General features: G+C 41.1%; 1 protein-coding gene across 2 annotated transcripts in view; it reads left to right on the top strand.

Moving 5' to 3' along the window:
• The first annotated feature begins 285 nt into the window (after nt 1-285).
• VAPB (VAMP associated protein B and C) overlaps nt 286-20,831 on the top strand; it is a 52,515-nt gene continuing 31,969 nt past the window's right edge. The window contains exon 1 of one of the 2 annotated variants that reach the window (XM_030532934.1): nt 286-662. In XM_030532934.1, the coding sequence (XP_030388794.1) occupies nt 605-662 (58 nt within the window). In that variant the 5' untranslated portion in view covers nt 286-604. The remainder of the gene's footprint in view (nt 663-20,831) is intronic. The other variant, XM_030532933.1, reaches the window with a different exon arrangement.

Genomic DNA, 20,831 nt, shown 5'->3' with positions numbered 1-20,831 from the left:
CTACGTGCTGCACCTTGGTCCCGCCCTGCCCCCGCCTGGCTTGCGCGCTCCTCTCCCGACCTTGCGCGCTGCGCCCTTGCCCTGCCTTGCGCGCTCCCCTCCCTGCCCCCGCCTGGCTTGCGCGTTCCCCTCCCGGCGCTGCGCCCTTGCCCTGCCTTGCGCGCTCCCCTCCCTGCCCCCGCTTGGCTTGCGCGCTCCCCTCCCGGCGCTGCGCCCTTGCCCTGCCTTGCGTGCTCCCCTCCCTGCCCCCGCCTGGCTTGCGCGCTCCCCTCCCGGCGCTGCGCCCTGGCCCCACTCCCCCGGGCAGGGCCGGGCCGCTCTGCGCCGCGCGCGGAGACTGTTTGCTGGGCCGGCTGGAGGGAGACGTCAGCCGCAGCCTGTCTCTGGGCCTGTCCGTGCTGCATTATCCCCGCCTCCTTCCCTGCGAGGGGAGCGTGTGCGAGCCGGGAGCCTCCTCACCGCGCAGCCGCCGCCTGACGCCCCCACCCCGCCTAGAGGCGCCGCCGCTCCCCTCCCGCCAGCCCGCCGGTTACCCGCGGCTCGGGGGTTATTAAACCCGCCGGGCGCGTCGCAGCTGCCCCCCCCTCCCGGTGCCGCCGTGAACATGGCGAAAGTGGAGCAGGTCCTGAGCCTCGAACCGCAGCACGAGCTGAAATTCAAAGGTGAGGGGTGGCCGCGGGCCCGGCGCTCGCTGGCCGCTGCCAGGCGCTGGGCTCCGGCAGCCATTTTCCGGGGGCTGGCGCTCGGCTCCCGCGGCTCGAGTGTCCTTCGCAGGCCCTGCCCCGCAGCCCCACCGCTCTGCGGCCCTCCCGCCACTCCCTTGGGGGGCAGGCGGCCGGGGTCCGCGTGGGGGCGCTGGGTGCTTCCGTGCGCCCCTAGGTCTGGACCCCCAGTGCTCTGCTCCGGCCTCGCCCCAGTCCCTGGGCACCAGACATGCCGGGAGCCCTGAAACTGCGAGACCACAAAGGGGGGGTAGGGGTGTGAAATGCTCCTTATTTTTCTGTGGGGTGTTTCCTGGGAAGGAGGGGGTGTCTTGTAATTTGTGTGTGTGTGTGTTACAGATACAATCGTGTAGACTCAAGCTTCAGATTTCTCATCTTCCCCCTCCCACACCAGAGAAGCACTACATTGAAATAATCTGACCTTCCATGTCGCCTCGGTGTTATCATTAGTACAGGATGAGAAACACCCCTTCCTATCTCCTTCTGTGTGTGATTGCTCTCTGCCTTGAGTTTGTCTCTTAGTGGGTGTAATTCAGTATGACTATATATGTATGTTTGTGTTTATAATATATGTAGTCTTTTATGTGAGCTGTATCCTGACATACTCCTACGGATTACATAATCTGATCGTGGTTTTAATCACTAGCTCTCTGACTGTTGTGATTTTTAGAGGTGTAGTCAAAGAATAAGAATATTTTCAGCTGAGGTAGAAGCCACCACCTGGCATAAGTAGATGGTTTTGTGGCTCCTATTTCCTGGAGCAGTTTTACAGCTATCTGAACGCTGTCAGAATTGCATGTAGCTGGAGGATACAGGGCCCTGGAACATGTGGAATGGATTTCAGTTTGTGTATGAAAGAAAATCTGGGATTTCTGGCCTTGAATCTGGCAATAGTTTTTTGTTTTTCCGTTCATTATTTTATAAGCTTCTAACACAAACACATTCCTAATAATGTTTGGGATTTCATTTGAAAGAAGAACCCTCTTGTGAAGAGATTAACTTTATTTGCTCTTAAATTATGTTACAACAGTCCAGTCCATCAAGTTGTAACACAGTCTACTTAGATTACATATCAACATTAATAAAATTTGCTTCTAGTAGAAATAAAAATCTCCCCTTACGAAAGTATAATGCTAATATTTAGCAAATATTCGTCTAAACTTCAGTGTTGTTATAGTAGTGATCATTTTATGTTAAAATATTAATTGCATCTTGATTGAAAGCTGCAGTTTAACTTTAAACATGGCTAAAATAACATCCCTATATATTTGTGTTATCTTGGTCATTAATAAATATCTCAAAAATATGTTAAACAGCTATTTAAAAGAACAAAAATATAGCAATAAATATGGTATGGAGTGAATGGTTTTTATTTTGTTGCAAATTAAGGTAGTTACATGTTGCCAAGGCAACAGTAATGAGTTAAACAAAATTTAGAAGCAAACTATTGCAGTATAATATAGTAATGTAAAAATAAAAATTCATGTTTTAGCCAGTAATTTCCATTCCAAAATTATTTCCATCAGACTTAAAAATCAGCATCTGAATGTGTGTTGGACAAAAGTACTGACCTTTTAATCAGCATTGAGTTGTGAATGAAACATAATCATTATTTGTTGGGTGGCAGGGTTGTACTTTGTTTCTCTTTCACAAAACACAATCCATTTTAACAACTGCCAAGATCTGCTGGGACAGAGAGATGAACCAGTTGTTGATCAAATAACGCACAGCCTCAAGATCAGGGCTAAACTGTCAGCATCAGTGAAATTTTCGACTGCTCACTAGAATTTTTTTTTTAATTTTTTTTGTTTTTACAGCCATATGACAGGAAAAGTAATTTGTAAAGGACAGTGATTTCTACACTTTGATATACTGTAGTATTTTGACAGGGGAAACAAACCATGCAAATGTCAAGTGACAATTTTCAGATATTAAATGACTTGATTTAAATTGTGCTTAAACATCTACACTAGAACAAGATTTATTATAATGTATCTTTGGTATGCAAAGATTCAATTATTAGTAATTTTTAGCCAGTTTCCCTGGGGAAAATACCACAGACTTGTTCAGAAAAGTCATATTTGAAGTAATCAGGAAGTTTATTCTGTTCTGGTTAGTGCTTATGTGACTTTTTTTATACCTATAAGTGTGTCAGACATTATGTTTTTCAGGTACCCTTATTTTAGAAGGGATATTTTGCATCATATTAGTAGATAAGAATTGCTGAGAGATTTCAATAGCAGAAGACACTCCATTCCTTTCTATCATTGTGTGCTGCCATGGTGCTCTTCCCTGGAAGATCTCGGAGAACGTTGTAGACACTAGTGATGTCAGTGAAGGATTGGGATCTAAGTTCCATAATGTATGCGTTGGATACGGAGGTATAAAGATCCCAGCACTGAAATGAGGAGTGTGGTGGCACCTTAAAGACTAACAGATTTATTTGGGCATTAGCTTTCATGGGTAAAAAACCTCACTTCAGCTGCATGGAGCCAGTTCAGAGTTGAAAACAGTAGTGAAGTCTCCAGCTCTAAAATTATTATACCGTTCTGTTACTTAGATGATTACCACCTTGAAGAATATATCCAGAGGTGGGGAGCATGCTGAGCTGAAGTATAATGTTGAGAGAAAGTCTTCCTTGGCATAGACAAAAGAGGGGTTGCTGCCAGCTCCTCATTTTCAGGTTGCCTAACACCGTCCATTATAAGAGATTTTTTTTTGTATGCCATTTTTGAAAATCTCTTACACCTCCATTGTTTGCAGCAGACCTTTGAAATTCTGCTATGGTATTAGATCTCTTATTTGTCCCAGGACATGCTGTTCAGGTGTTACTAAAATCTAATCTGTTTGAAAAAATCACCATTCTTTTTCCCTCACTTGCCATGGCAGGCTGTCAAAATAAGTGAATGTCAACTTTCTAACGCCAAGCACCCTCCACTACCAAGCTGGAACCACATACTAAGCTGGAAACTTATCTAGAGAGGGAGAAGATGGAGAGTGAGAGCAAGACCAGGTTCTCCACTCCCAACCCAGCACATGGCTACAGCAAACTATTCCCTCCACATCCCCCAGCATCACTTGGAGTAGGAGCCTGAACCCCATGTGAAGAAAGAGCCAGTCAGGCTGCCATACCCACAACCCCTTGTTAACTGCCTTCTGCTGTTGCCGGCCAATGTAGTTAGTCTTATAGCTCAAGTGGTAGAAGTTCTTGCTGAAGGTTCAGAGTTCAAACCCTAATGATGTATGATGGAGAGAATTGTTACAATTGTATTGTGTGGGTGAGTGTCTATATAGTTCCTTGTAAAAACTAGGAAATTAAATGTGTAAACTGTTTAAAAGAACATTATTTAGGTTGCATGCTCAAGCACTTGAAACATTTTGATAGTTTTTAATTACGCGATCATACTGTTTTCTCCACAGGACTCCTGCCTCATTGAGTATACAGTATGGATCCCCAAGGGGACAAAATTAAAATTGTTTAGATACCTTATTGAAAACTAGTCTTAGAGACGTGATTGGTCTGTTAATGCCAGCAAATACAATTTCATTAGGAAGTAACCATTTTAGGACTTAGCTTATTTTAAATATAATTGTAATGCTGTTGCTTCGTGTTCAGGTTGGGGGGGGATGTAAGGAAGCGTTCTTTAATAAAATACAGTAGAGTCTGAGAAGTTGCTAAGATAAAATGGCCTGGATTGAGCAGATGAGATGTCTTGCATCAGCTTTCTTAGAGGTTAGCCACAGGTAGGCCCTGAGTTGTGAATCAGCAGCGTGCTGTGGTGCTCCCCAGTTGGCAAATAGCAATACTGCCAAATGCGTGAGTTTAGCAACTTGGAAGACAGACTAATAAGAATTACTTCCAATTGGACATGCTGTTTTCTGTTCCCAGTGCGCAAGCACCCGCTTCTGCATATATGTTTTATAACTTCATTTTCTGAAAAGAGCAGAAAAATAACCCTGGAATGAGGTGTACCCTTTACTTTTCCTGTTTAATCAAGAATGCTGCTTTGTCATTGGCTTGAGGCTTGGTAGTGTTTTTTGCAAGCTATCATCTGTCGTTGGTTCAGATTTACGCTAAATCTCTTAAACCTAAAAGTGGATGTCTGATGCTTATTGTAGTTTGTGCTCTAGGTTTCTCAGTCCAGTTGCTTGTAGTCATCTTTGTCTACTTCACGCAGCTCATCAGCATAATTGACCATCACTGTCAGTCTCAGCAGAGAGGCTAAGGACTGAATAGGTCATGGAGATGAAACTATCCTGTCTCCTCTACATGTGGTTTCTATACTCCAAGTTCTAAGCATGCTATTGTTAAGGGTTCTTAGGTAAGAACAATGCACATTTCCGAAATGTTGTATCTATTTCGTGGCTAAATGGGGATTTCCTGTGTTGTCACTGGAATGGGCACTGGTCTGTGTACACAGAAATCATTTTAAAAATCTTCTTAAAATTGCCCTTTTAGGTATGAATAAAGAACAAAACTGAAAATGCATATAGTGCTTTCTTTAAACTCTTAGAAACCATGAGCCTTTCCGGATTCATGAATAATGGCAGTCTGTACTAGGATTTCTCTACTCTCATCTATTTGAAGACTGTCTGAATAGCTATCCACTATTTTGTTGGAAAACTTATCAGTTCACATTTCACTTTAATTATGTAACTGTTAATCAAAGTCAATGGTTTTGTACTCTCAGCAAAACATTAATTTCTTCCCGCTCATTTGAGTTTGATTATTATAAAAACCTAATACAGTATCTAAAGAACAGCTGACTTCCTAAATTTATACAAATCTCAACACACAACCCAGATATGAAACAAAATTAATCATTTTCCTAGCAACACTTAAATATTTATAGTTTGTTACAGTAGCTCTTTTTGCAATGCAAATAAAATCAATAACTTATTCTAACTGTGCTAAATGTTCTTTACGGTAGAGCAGACATACTGTGTAACTCCTTGAATTATACTGATTTTAAGTGCATCATTAGTATTATCTTTATAATTACCTGATCACTTTTAATCAGTTGTAACATTATGGAAAATTAACATCACTTTAAAAAAAAAATCCTGAAGATAAAGATTGTAACTTACTTTATATCCCCTAACAGGATTCCTTCAACTTTCCATCTTTTTGGTTATGGATGTGTTAGTAACAACCGCATAGGTGAGAATGAGTGTGTGTCAATATAGAGACTAGTTAGCACAGTTTTACCATTTTGAGTCAGCTGTGTCTTGCTGTATTTTTTTATGATTCCATGATCTAAGATTGGATTATGAGTTGTTTTTCCAAGCAGTCTAAGAGATGTAGCCACATCTTCTATTAATTTTCATTGAAGATATATCTAAATCCCCTAGACTATTTGGAAAATCTTAACCAAGGTCTGTCTGCATTGCATACATGAAAACTAAGCCTTTATGGCTTGTGTTAGGGACCGTAGAATCATGCTGTACTGTATGGTTCCTTAGGAATGGCTGCTGAAATACTTCCCTTATGGGAAGGGGAAACAGTTAGTTAGTGGTATATGGCACCTTTATACTAACTTCACTGCATCTGCTCTAGTAGTTGTACTGGTATAATTATGTCAGGGTTGGGAAATCACTTTCCTAACCACTGGTTACACTGGTTAAACTGTGAATCAGGCAAACTTGCTATACCTAATTTGTCTAAAGAGCACTAGTATTTAAACCGAAGTGCTTGTAAAAGTCTTAAAATGGTTTGGTCTAACTTGGTTTATTTGCCTTCTCAGTTACTATGGATTAAATCATGCAGCCTTCCATAGGGCAGAAGTCCCACTAACTTCAATAAAAATTTTGTTTGCATAGGGACTGCAAGATGTAGCCCTATCGTGTCTAAACGCTAGTAAAATGTTAGATTTCATACTCAGAACCATTAGTCAAAGGGGATCATAACTAGAGGCATTCTAAATATTTGTGCACAAAATATCATAGTTCTTTGGATTATGTTGAATTCTTCATAATCTGTTTTTTTTTTAATAGTAATTTTAGGCCTTCTAGTTGCAAAGTAGTGGTTTATTTTCCTCTGTAAATCAGTGCATTTCTGTCTCACTTTGCAGCCGTATGAATTAAAGACGTATCAATGGTGGTCATGTGAACTCTTGATTCATATAAATTGATATGTTTTCAGAAGAATAAAAAGCCAAATTCTACAGGCAGAATTTTGTTCCAAATTATCATTTTAATGGTAATAAAACTTAGTGTAAACACTTGCTTTGAATAACTGAAGATGTAATATTGGTCTGCTGAGTTTCTCTTCGTTTTGAGGAGCCTGTAATCTCTTGGAAGATTGCAATGGAAAGTACATCTCTTAACCATTTCAAAAAGATGTAGGCATTTCTTCAGTCAAGTGTAATGAGCATTTTAAGTGTCAATTTAATTTTGCACAAAACTAGGTAATATTGCATCTCAGTATTTGTGCATGGGAGTTTTTTGGTTTGGGGAGCTGGTAGTATTTCCTCTAAATGTAGTTTTCGCCAAGCTGGAGACAATGCAGGAATCAAATGACCCTTGCTAATTATGTCCACATCTTACTGTAACACTCGTTTTCTAATTTCTCATTACCATATCAGTCTTATTAGCTCACTGCAGGAAGAAAACACAAGTATTGAAAGAACCTACCCAGTTAGTACAATAACTAACTTTTTTATTGTCAGTGCAGTTGGTTGTTTTTGAAAGCTTAATTGGATTAGGTTTTAAGCAGTTTTGTTGTGTCATAACTGTTGGCCAGGACTAATTTCATCTGTTATTTATAGAGAAACAGGATGCTTCATAGAGAAACTCCCCAAACCCCTACTGTAAGCCAGATTCTTTTGTCTCCAATTAAGCACAACTCCCATTGACATAAACGGACATTTTTGCTAGATTAAGGACCTCTGTATTAGGCCTTTCTTTTTTTAGTGAAGAATGAACTCCAGCACTGTAGACAATTCTCATTGCTAGTACCGCTTCTTTGAGACCTTTCTTTCCTTCATATCTCTCCACTGAGTGCCAGTGACAGAAGAGAGCCTGTGCTTCTGCATATGTGCAACAGTACATAAGCACAATTATCCAATTTAAGGGCAAGGCTTAAAATAAGTCTACAGCCTTGTGTTTGTCCCTCAACATTTGTTCAATATACAAATCTATTATAGGCCACTGCTTTACATGCCAAGGTGGAAATTTCTTGTGTACATAAGGGACACAGGATTTTTTTTTTAATGTGACTGGACTAATTGTTGAGTTTGAAAACTTGGCCTGTTAGGCAGCCTTTTATAGAAAGGGGTTTATGTAATAAATCTGCAGCAGCTGTCTTGTGTTTACTGCCACTCAAAATGTTCTCCCGGTGTGACAGAGCATGACTACTTCCATATTTAATTAAAAATGGGTTTAAGACTGGATAGGAAAGAAGTGACTGAGGTTTTATGCTAACAAAAAATCATGCTCCACCATACAAAGCTGAGTAAGTTTCTCCTGTCATCGATTGTCAAATATTGCTTTCTCCAAACACCTTTTCTAATATTTCAAAAACTGGCTCTGCTGCTTCCTGCAGTACTTTATCTCATATTATAGTAACTACTCTATGAAATGCTAAATGCCATAGTTCTTCTTTGAGCTGTAAACAAAGTCCCTCTTACATGGTGCTATGGATTAAAAATGCTGTGTTTCTGAACAATTTAATCTTGTTTTCTTGTTCAGTTTCCACAGTAGGGGTTAGGGAATTAGGGAAGGAGAGGTGGGATATGCTTGTATGCCTGGTGATCCAACAGTTATTTACAATACAGTTTGTAAGATTCCGAGTGTGTGGGACCTACAATGGAGGGAAATCTTGTCTTCTGCAAATAGTTTTAAGACCTAGCACGAGTCGCTTGAGCTCACTGAAAGCATGATTATCCCAGAGTCATATTAACTGGCTACACAATTCAGGAAAATGAAGGCTTTATAAAATGTCTCTTGCTGCTTATTTATACCATGTGACTTTATACCGTTTTTCCAAATGTTTGTTCTGCTAAAGTTGAGCATGCCTTATTTTCTCTGTTTGTTTTACCTCCCATCTATTCCCAGTTTGGGGCATAAGAAGCAATAATAAAGTAAGAGAGTTTGTATGCAAACAATTGATTAACTTTAATTATTTTGGGATAAAAGTTTAATTTTATAACCATAGTGAGGCTATAGGTAGCTGCACTTACTAATTACAAACTAAACTAGATTCCGATCACTGCAGATGAAATCCTGCACTCCTGACTCATGGAGAAATTCAAATTACCTCTATGGGAGTTGCTTTCATATAAGGACTGCAGAATACTTTCCACCTCACTATCTTGAATTTTATGCTATGATTGCTCTGAAAAATAATTTTAAGGTTTTCTCTGCCTCTATTAGGCTCTCTGGTTACTCCTACATGCTGTTTTTCATTTTTGTTTTTTTCCATCACATCCTGAAAACATCACTAATAATACAGCTCTCTTAAGAGTTCAACAACAGAGCCATAGCTTCCACTGCTTGCAGAGCACAGGATTGATCTCCATTTTTAGGTCCTGAATATATTAAGAGCAGAAGTTATTTTATAATCTGCTCAATGTGCAGCCAGTCTGTGTGTATCCTGAAACCTTTAATTTTCCATCCACTGTTATTTTTATTCAGGTACTTAAAATTATACATAAATTGCATCTTTGAATCTCTTCCAATTCAGTAACGACCTTGTAGATATAAATTACATGTATAATGTATATGAACACATACAATTTGACTTGTATATAGAAAGTGAATACATTAAAACTAGATAATGAGAAGAAAATTATTCTCCATTTATTATAAAGCTGTCATGTTAATGATGATGTTGCTGTTTTACAGTGGCCACACATTTGATAGGTTCTTTATGGTATAAATAGATAAGGGTTATAGCAGAATGATAATGCACATTTCTTTAAATTACCATGTTGCTGTAACCTTTGTCCATTTACTGTTCATAGTAACTGCTACTCTTCCTCCCTCCTCCAATATTTAATACATTCAGTGTTCTGAAATAGAGATCTCTGGGTAGATGGAGTTTGCATGGCCAGAAAAAAATTACTTCAGAAGAAATGTAAGAAGAAAGTATGCCAACCAAACCATGAAATTTACTCTTGGAGGAATTCTGTGCATCTGTGGGCACACAGAATTCATCTGTCCCGCATAATTTTGTATCTTCCCACATAAAATACATTTTGCCCAAGAAGTGCTGCAGTTTTGCCTTTTGCCCACCAGAGGCCATTATGGTACCAAAAGGCAGAACTGCAGTACTTCTGTTTCAGAATGTCTTTTTGGGTGGGGGGGAGAATTCCCTCAGGAGTAGACGTTCATCACAGTACCCTGCCAACGAAGCCAGGTTAGGACAGAGTGGGGCACACAGGACTCCTGGGGGGGGGGGGGTCACAGACTGGAGTTTAGAATGGCTAGTGGGGGGGACGGAACACTGGAGCATGGACTCAGGAACTAGTGGGGTGACAAGGGATATGGGAGGAGGGCTGCCGAGACCCATGAGGGTGGGAGGGTGCAGGGACAGGGGCAGATGTGTCTGACTGATTAGGGGAGACTTGAGGTCAGCCAGGGTCTGTATGAGGGAGGCTTCTCAACTCCCTAACAATTCCACCCCTTGCCCCCCTCCCAAAATAACCCCTTCACACCCAGCACCCTCCAGGTTCACTCCTAGGCTCCTTCCCTCTCCATCAGCTCCTCCGTTACCCCTGACTCCCTCATGCCTTTGCACTGCTTCTGACAGGTGCAGGAAATATAGTTCTGTATTGTAATTTAAATGAATGATTCAAAGTTCTGTATAAGGAATCTATTTGTATAAAAAAAAAAATACCAGATTGGTTTGGTTTTTTTCAGTGATCTATATTGTTACAGACATACTTGCTGACAGATATTTTGAAATAAATTACCAAAATAATTTACTGGTATGATTATATTGTGGTGTTTTGACAAAATATGCAGAATTTTCAAATATTGTGTGCAGAGTTCCCTCAGGAGTAACACTAATACCACTAAGGCTTTTTAGAAAACAACTCCTGAAATATAATTTTTTGGTGCTCTAAGTCTTGTGCTGACTTCAGTGTACAGATAGCAGCATGAGGAGTGCCATTGCAGGCTCCTCCAGCCTTTGTGCTTCTCTTTGCTGTTGGAAGGACTACTTCCATACATAAGGGTGTGCTTAATTCTCTGTAGCCATTCAGTCTTTGATCACTGAGACTTAACAACAAGGTTGTATGGTGTGTTTTGAGATGCGGATATTTGGAATAGGACTGAGAACACAAACTTATTTCAGAGCTACTGAACATGTTTTAGCAATTACTGCATTGGGTCAGTACTGAAAGTCACATGTCCATAGCCCAGGATTGGCACTTCTCTAATAAATCTTAGAAGTTGTGTTGGTGAGGTGGAGAATAGCTGCAAGATGGAGCAGGTAACAAGTTGATATAACTGTAAAGACAGATTAGATAGCAAATGAAAATGCAGAAACAGTTGTCTAAACATAATTTTACAAGCAGATAGTCAGGAAAATAAGTATTTGTCGTAGCAAATTCTCTTTTGGACTGAAGCTTCTAGAAACTTTATTTTAAATTGAATGTACTATCAACATTATACCTTATGTGGCTGAACTCCATCCCAACATCACCACTCCACCCAGACTAAACAAATAGGGCTTGATTTTTAAGTCCTAAGCATCTGGAACTCCAGTAAAAGTTGACATCTGAGCATCTCTGAGAAAAACAGGTCCATAAGCACCTTTAATATGATCTTCACTATCTGTGCCCTATGAACATTGTATGGTAGATAAATCTCTTAGAACAGTGGTTCTCAACCAGGGGTCCAGGGCCCACTGGGGGGCTGTGAGCCGATTTCAGGGGATCTGCCATACTGGGCTGGCATTAGACTTGCTGGGGCCCAGGGCAGAAAGCCTAAGCCCCGTGGCCTGGGGCTCCAAGCGTCACTGCCTGGGGCTAAAGCCGAACCCTGAGCAAATTAGCTTCGCGGGGCCCCTGGCAGTTGCCCTGCTTATTACCTCCTATGCTGGTCCTGGCTTTTATATGCAGAAAAAACATTGTTGTGACACAGATGGGCCATGGAGTTGTTGTAGCCTGTGGTGGTGGGGGCTCAGAAAGAGAGAGGTTGAGAACCTCTGTCTTAGAAGATTCATCCTACTTCATCTTGCTGTAAAGGGTTTTTTTAATATTTTTGGATGAAAAATATGTTTTCTGTAAATACCATTTTCTTTTCAAGTACAGGTCGGGTATTGGGAAGTTGTGTGGAAGGTTTTTTCTGTTCAAGATTATTTTATTCTGGTGAGGTTTTTTTTCCTTTTTCAATTGGAAAAATAAAAAAGTTCTATTTTGCTCCCATTATTGTTCTGACACACACATCCCCTTTCTTCTACTATAAAGCATAACTTAGTAAATGTTTATTCCATGCATCTAAAATATGATGTAATTCATTTGGAACCCAATTCTAAAAGAATGCTTATCTTTAAAAACCATGTCTAGAAGCAAAATCCAGCAAAATGTGCTGTCAATCCTTTTGTTTACTTCATCGTTCATAGACAAAGCATGTTTTTAAGTTTAGGACACAAGAAAAAATATTTGCTCAAATTATTTTCTGTTTGTTGTTTAAAACTTCTAAAACTACTTAATACAACATGTTTGAATGTAATAAACTCTAAAGAAGTCAGATTGGAACAAGTAAGTGAAAATCTCATGAAAAATGTTTGTGTTGAAGGACATGCTCATCTGTCTCTGTTGGCAAGCTTGAGTGTGACCTCACTCTTTACAGTTTTTAGAACTGTGAAGTCAAACAGTTAATGATACTAAGGATATAGAAGATGATAAAGGAGCTTGCCTATTCATATACTGAAAATATTCTTTCAATATCTTAGTCATGTTTCTTTCCTTCCCCCGCACCCATTGTGCGTGAGGCATATTCTTGGCAAAAATAGATTGTGCCAAAACAGGCAGGAGAAGGAAGGACAATGATTAATCCATCCAAACTGAATAATTTATAAACTATGAACAGCGTTACAAGTTTGGCATCTGGATCTCATAATTATGTTGGGTTTTTATACATTTCTCTTTCCTGTTGACTCTTCTTTTAATTTAAAAATTATGCAATTTTTAAACATTTTTTTCCCTGTCTTATTCCCTCGTCTGTATTTTGACATGATTAGTGCCTGTCAGTGTAACACTTTGCTTTTCCAGTAGCCCTTTCCTCAAGATTACTTCAGCTGGGAATGGGAATGGGGAAGGGAAGAGAACAAGTTTTCACCAGACTGAGTTTTTCAAAGAGCTCCCATTTAAAATCTGGGTACTTGTTCATATGCCACTGATGGTGCACATGTGCCCTGTGCACTCAAGTTAGAATTTATTTGGCCAGCAGTATGTGTTAGGACTTATGGGTATGTTTTTACTACAGAGTTAGCTCAGGTGAGGCTACCACTGGAGTAGTATCCCCACTACAAACCCCTATCTGTGCCAGGCAATTCATAGGAGCAATTTTAGATTCAACCAGCAAGGGCTTACCTGCTTCAAGAAAGATTCAGCTATATAGGATTAATCAATCAACTGCATCAACAGCATCAAATCTCCATGAGAACTTGCCCTGGGCTTCTAGGCCGTATAGCTTTCTGCTCTGATGTAATTCAGCATACCAGACTTCATTTTCACTGCCTGCAAGAGTGATTGAAGTCATATATCAGCCCATCAGACATCACCTAGAGAAGAAAGTGCAGGTCCCACAGGAAGTCCTATAATTTTAGATTGGTAGAAGGCTCCTGAAAAAGTTTGTGAGGGAGTTCCCTTCTCTCCACCATTACATCCTAACAATAACAAATGCCTCCAATCCAAGATGCTGGGGTTTCATCTGAACCACTTACAGACACAAGGTTATGTACAAGCCCAAGTGTACAAAAACACTCTGGAATTGAGAGCAATTAGTCATGCTTGCATAACATTGCTTCCAGCTCTCAGAGGATCATCCGTTCAGATCTTGATAGATGACACCACAGCAATGTTTTACATAACCACACTGGGAGGAACAAGATCCACCCCTCTTTGCCAGGAAGCTGTGCATCTGTGAAACTGGTGTAAATCTAAATAGTCTTCACTTAACAGGACTACAGAATGTTCGGGCTGATCACCTCAGGCAATTTACAAGCAGTCATGAATGGGCAGTAAAGAATGCCGTCAAGGATTATCCAAGAAATATTTGTCAGGGTCAGTCCTCCATAGATCTGTTGTTCATTGTTGCAAACAGGAAATGTTCCAAATTCTGCTCCAGAGGAGGTCAAGGCCAAGGGCCTCTGTCAGATGCATTCCAGATTCCCTGGTCTCCCAAGTCTGATATGTGCTTAGCCTCCAATTTTTTTAAATCTAAGAATAATTAGAAAACTCAGCAAGACTTGGACAAAATGAAAGTCCTGGCACAAGCCAGGCTAAAGCAGTTTTAGTTCTTTGATCTAATGAATCTATCAGTTTGGCCCCCAATTCAGCTACTTCAACGGAGCCTGATGTCACAAAGGGAGGGCCAGGGCCAACTTCCCTACTCCTTACAGGTTGCTGATAGTTGTCAGTGCTAGAGAGAAGCTGCTCACCAGAAATCTAGAATATCCTTGTAAGTGTAGAAAGGACTCTACCAGTACTATCTACTTTGCCAAATGGAAAAGGTTTATCATCTGGGCCATTCGGCAAATACAGCGTTCTTTATAGACTCCGATCCCTAGGCATACAGCTTATCATTAAAGAGATCAGGACTGGTCATAAATTCCTTAGAATCTGCTCACAAGTCATTTCAAGCTAATCCTCCAGTTCAAAGGCACTGTGTTCTCTCATCCAATAGTACTAGGTTCCTAAAGGGCCTTATCAGGGTTTATCCCCTAATAAGATGACCTACAGCCCCATGCCTCTAAGCATATTAATGGGGATGATCGGACCACCCTTTGAGCCCCTATCATCATGCTGCTCTCTTTTTCACCGGTCCATCAAAACAATGTGGTTGGTAGCAATAATATTTGCCTAAAGGGTGGGAGAGACTCATAACCTTATGTCAAGACTGCCTTACCCTGTCTGTATAGAATACAGTATAACTTTGGATAACAAGTTGCAATTAAATCTCAGAATACCTTCCGACTTCCATCTCAATCAAGTAATTCACCACCTTCTCTTCCCCAAGTCTCACTAGAAAAGCGTAAACTAAGCTACATACTCTGGAAGTGCATAAAACACTGTCATTTGATCTAGATCGGACTGTGGTGGTGGTGGTGGTGGTGGTGGTATTATTTGTTTGCCTTAACATAGTGCCCAGGCACAGTGGTCATGGACTAGGACCTCATTCTGCTAGGTGCTGTACAAAGAGAACAAAAAAGCCACTGCCCCCAAGAGCTATCTTGTAGGTTATTTGTAGTTTACACAGAAGGGATGAAAAGGCAACACATTTCACCTCAGACTTTTTGTGGATTACTGGCTAAATTAGACTGTGCTGTGAATATTAGCTAATTGGAAGCCTGTTCCACCAGGGCTCAGGCAGCCTCAGTAGCTTCTTTGAGAAGTGTGCCGTAGTAGAAATACATAGGTACCTGCTTCAGTACACGCATTTGCCTGTCATCACTTCTCCAGTGTAGAAGCTCCACAGTCTGGTGCTCATTCTGCTTTTCTGTGTTTTGCATGACTGCACGCCACACGGAGTAAGTTAATGGCTGGCTTTGGGTCTGCTGGGCCAGATCTTTGTGAAGTATCTATTTCCAGTGGTAGTATATACTTTTCAAAGGTAGTGAAAGAACTGCCTAGCCATAGCAGGAATTGGGAGGAGAAAGCAAGGTAGCAAAGATGTGAAAAGAATAAACCAGAGGTGAATAGGTCAGAAGTGGTTGATGCAGGCATACAGATCTGCCTAATTTTTAAAAAATTAATCTTCAAATGCAGAATAAGAGGGCTGCTTTCAACCAATTACTTCTGAAATATGTATATAAAGAACAGATACTCTCAGCATCTCATTCCTCAACTACTTAGATTTAAAAAGTTGCTGATGCTTGCTTAATTACAAATTAAGCCACATGATAATTAAAATGTGGAATGTAGTGCTTTTAAAACATTCATCTTCACAAGATTCCCTGTGATTAGGTAAGTATTGTACTAACTTTTACAGGCAGAGAAATTTTAAGGGCACAAACCTGCTCCTGTTTAAATTGGTGTCAGCTCCCATTGATTTTAATCACAAGGTCAAGTCCTTAAGTGAACTATCTAAGGGCAGGTCAACACTACAGCGGGGATCGAGGCTTTGAGGTCCATCCATCAGCGCTCGATTTAGCAGGTCTAGTAAAGACCTGTCAAATCGACTATAGATCACTCTCTGGTCGACCTCTGTACTCTAACCCGATGAGAAGAGTAAGGTAAGCAAATGGGAGATTTTTCTCCTGTTGACCCGCCATGGTGTAGACCCTGCGATAACTCGACCTAAGATATGTCGACTCAAGCTACGTTATTCACATAGCTGGAGTTGCGTAGCATAGGTCAGCTTACTGCGGTAGTGTAGACATAGCTTAAGGATAGACCGCAAGACAGTGGTAGAGCTTTGATTGGAACTCAGGACTTCCTGACTCCCAGCCATGTACTTGTTGTTCTAGACCATGTTGTCTCACTTGACATTTCAGCTTATTTCATTTTAAAGCTTATTCTTAAAGAACATAATAAACTTGAAAGCTAATCAAATCTTAAAAGAAAAAAATAAAGTAACAAGTGCTATACCTATCACTGAACCCTCCTGCCAATCTTTGTGGTTTAATATGGAATAAAAAAAAATGGTTGATTGTAAAACCACAAAGATTGGTATATTATATAAATTTAATCTCTCTTATTTCTGTGAGAAGATGCACACAAACTAAGAGGGAAAGTAGTATGCAAGGGAAAGAGAGTAATGGACTCCAAGATCTGTGAAATGCATAGTAAACAAACTGAGAAAATAGGCTTTATCTAGTCTTCCAGTTAAATTAATCATAGGTGTTACTGTTTATAACAGGTTTTAAAATATTCAGATAGAAGTGTGATTGTGTTTTGTTTTGGGTTTTTCCCTTTAAGCTGAGACTGTCCCTCTAAAACTCTTATGGGAGGATAAGTCAAGCTGCCGCCCATGCTGCTGTGGTCTGTTTATAAAAAGAACAGGAGTACTTGTGGCACCTTAGAGACTAACAAATTTATTTCAGCATGAGCTTTCGTGAGCTACAGCTCACTTCTTCGGATGCACAGAATGGAACACACAGACAGGAGATATTTATACATACAGAGAACATGAAAAGGTGGAAGTATGCATACCAACAGGAAGAGTCTAATCAATTGAGATGAGCTATCAGCAGCAGGAGAAAAAAAACTTTTGAAGTGATAATTAAGATGACCCATAGAAGGTGTGAGGAGAACTTAACATAGGGAAATAGATTCAGTTAGTGTAATGACCCAACCATTCCCAGTCTCTGTTTAAGCCTGAGTTAATTGTATCTAATTTGCATATTAATTCAAGTTCAGCAGTCTCTCTTTGAAGTCTGTTTTTGCAGTTTTTTTGTTGCCAAATTGCCACCTTCAAGTCTGTCACTGAGTGGTTAGAGAGGTTGAAGTGTTCTCCCACTGGTTTTTGAATGTTATGTTTCCTGATGTCAGATTTGTGTCCATTTTATTCTTTTGAATAGAGACTGTCCAGTTTGGCCAATGTACATGGCAGAGGGGCATTGCTGGCACATGATGGCATATATCACGTTGGTAGATGTGCAGGTGAATGAGCCCCTGATGACGTGGCTGATGTGATTAGGTCCTATGATGGTGTCACTTGAATAGATATGTGGACAGAGCTGGCATTGGGCTTTGTTGCAAGGATAAGTTCCTGGGTTAGTGTTTATGTTGTATGGTGTGTGGTTGCTGTTGAGTATTTGCTTCAGGTTGGGAGGCTGTCTATAAGCAAGAACTGGCCTGTCTCCCAAGATCTGTGAGAGTGAGGGATCACCTTTAAGGATAGGTTGTAGATCTTTGATGTTGCGCTAGAGAGGTTTTAGTTGGGGGCTGTAGGTGATGGCTAGTGGCTTTCTGTTGTTTTCTTTGTTGGGCCTGTCCTGTAGTAGGTGGCTTCTGGATACTCTTCTGACTCTGTCAATCTGTTTTTTCACTTCAGCAGGTGGGTATTGTAGTTTTAAGAATGCTTGATAGAGATCTTGTAGGTGTTAATCCCTCAGACAGAGGCAGAGATAGAGACTGGGAATGGTTGGGTCATTACACTATTTGAATCTATTTCCCTATGTTAAGTTCTCCTCACACCTTCTATGGGTCATCTTAATTATCACTTCAAAAGTTTTTTTTCTCCTGCTGATGATAGCTCATCTTAATTGATTAGACTCTTCCTGTTGGTATGCATACTTCCACCTTTTCATGTTCTCTGTATGTATAAATATCTCCCATCTGTGTGTTCCATTCTATGCATCTGAAGTGAGTGTAGCTTACGAAAGCTCATGCTGAAATAAATTTGTTAGTCCCTAAGGTGCCACAAGTACTCCTGTTCTTTTTGCAGATACAGACTAACAGGGCTGCTACTCTGAAACCTGACTTCTGTTTATAGCTCAAGCAGAACTAGCTCCTGTATTGCCTGAGTTGGAAATCTCACCTCCCAGTTGCAGTGTAGACATACAAGTGAGAAGTTTCACCGACTGCAAGTACATGAGTAGTCCCATTTTTGCAGTTAGACGTGTGCTTAAGTACCTTGCTGAATCAGGGCTAGAGAACAGAAGTGATTAAAGATGTTAGTATGGGGTATGTGTACATAGGACCAGCGCTAGGGGTTTGAGCGCCCTAGGCGGACGGCAATTTCGCCGTCCTGCAGCTCCGTTGGAGCTGCCGCAGTGGTGCCTGCGGAGGGTCCGGTGCCGGTGGAGCTGCCGCAGTGGTGCCTGCGGGCGGTCCACCGGAGCCGCACAAGGAGCCAATCGTCCAAGGCACGACTGCAGCAGCTCCATCGGAGCCGTGGACCAGCAGACCCTCCGCAGGCACCACTGCAGCAGCTCCACCAGAGCTGCCTGCCGCCCCCTGTGGCAAAATGCCGCCCACCAATTATTCTGGCGCCCTAGGCGATTGCCTAGGTTGCCTAAATGGTAGCACTGGCCCTGTGTGTACACATTTAGCTGGGGGTGTGATTCCCAGCTTGAGGAGATACCCTTGATCAAGCTAATGAACTAAAAATAATGCCGCTGTAGCAACATGAGTACTAGAAGGAGTTAACTGCTTTGAGACAGTAGATACATCCTTGGAGCAGCTAGCCCCTCCCACCACTTGTGCTTCCACAGCTACACTATTTTTAGCACACTGGTTTGATGGCTATCCCATCCCCAGCTCAAAGTGTAGGCATACCCTATATGTGAGGATTGTTTGCTTTTTTCCCCCAGTGTAAGGGGCTTTGACTAAGATACAATAATTTCATAAAGGGCACACAAATAGAAGCCATCTGAGTGAAATGGCAACGTGGTAATGTATTTGCCATGATAATTGGCGATGGAATAGCATGTGTACTGCACTATTCGGCAAACTGATATTAGCCCATAGCTCGCTATCATGAATTTGTGTGCTGCATTTGTAGGGTAGCAAGTATTTATTAAATGTTAAATAGTTGACATAATAGTCTCTTGACTTAATTCTCAACCACTTTTTCTTATTGAAATAATCATCTTATGAATTGCAAAATGCTACAGTGTAGAATGATACTTTTAGGTAAGATTGGTATCACACTGGTGTTTCAATAGGAAACGGGGCGTTGCAAATTGAGATAATGCAGTGATCTTCAAATGTGAAGGGTTGCATGCATAGCTTCTGGGTGGAAAACCACAGAAACAGTTTTAAAATAACTGGTGGGAAAATATGTTGGAGTACATATGAAAGTCAGATACCTCTTGGTCCTTGGTAATATACACTTGTGACCTGAGATACAAACTAGGTGGTACTGGGTTTTTTTAAACTTCGCTAGATACTGCATGCACATACCAGTTGCCTGTTTGTATTAATACAAATCAGCTCTTTTCTAACTGGCTGAAGAAATTCAAAAGACCCCAGCAGAACATTCCAAACTTTTCACCACCAAATTCAGCTTGTTACATTCTTCCTTTTAGATAGCTTGCATGACAACCCCATATCAGATTATGTACAGACAGATTTTCCATTCTTTTATTGGTGTTTAAAGAATAGAAAAAGTTTCCTAGTTTTAGAAATAAATTTCATGGGGGGGGGGGCATTCTGTGAGTATACTTAGACTTGCTGGGTAATCTATAGAAGTAGAATCTAATTTTTCTGGAAATAATGCCAGTAACCGTGAATGTTTTTTGTCATTTGTCTGAATCTTTTGATAAACCAGGCCAGATTTTTAGTAGAGCTCAGTTTTCAGTAGCTCCCATCTAGGCACTTAAGAGTTTGTCTTCCCTGCAGAGTTGACTCAGGCTCTTATTACGTTGTTGCCCCTAGCCTAGCTCCTGTTTTCCTAAACAAAACTCTCACCTAAATATGGTGGTACTTTTCACCCTAACTAGCTAGCCTGCCTTGGGATAGAGGCTGAATGAAGCCCAAATGCTGCTTATGCTTGGGCTAGTGACCGACTCACTTGTCAGTGAGAACACAGGCATGCTTGCATGCTGATAGTCCTTGGGTGCCTTTTGACAGTTTCTCTCCTCTCCCCCTCCCACCAGCCCCCATGTGCTCAGTACCCACACACCCCATAACTCGCTGGGAAAAAATCTGAGGGGCTTACTGGAGCCCTGAGAACCGTGGGGCAATCCCCCAGAAGTCCTAGAGATACATGAGTGAGTGCAGCACCAGTGTGGATGCAATTAAGTGGACACATTCAAGTTTAGTTTTGCACTGTGGCTGCTTGCAGCCTGGCTAGTCAAACATAGGTGCCAGTTGCCCAAGTTTAACGCTGCAGTAAAGTCATAACCTGAATGGCCAGATTTTCAGAAGTGCTCAGCACCCAGAAATTTCTGTTTAGAGTAGTAAACAGTACATTTCCCCATCAGGTACTAAGGTGCCTAACTGAGTGCTGAGCTCCTTTGAAAATCTGTCCCCAAAATCTATTTCAGAA

The sequence above is a fragment of the Gopherus evgoodei genome, chromosome 14, assembly GCF_007399415.2.
Source record: "Gopherus evgoodei ecotype Sinaloan lineage chromosome 14, rGopEvg1_v1.p, whole genome shotgun sequence".
NCBI lineage: Eukaryota > Metazoa > Chordata > Testudines > Testudinidae > Gopherus > Gopherus evgoodei.
Note: the sequence above shows the minus strand (reverse complement) of the source record. Positions and strands in the feature narration are given on the sequence as shown.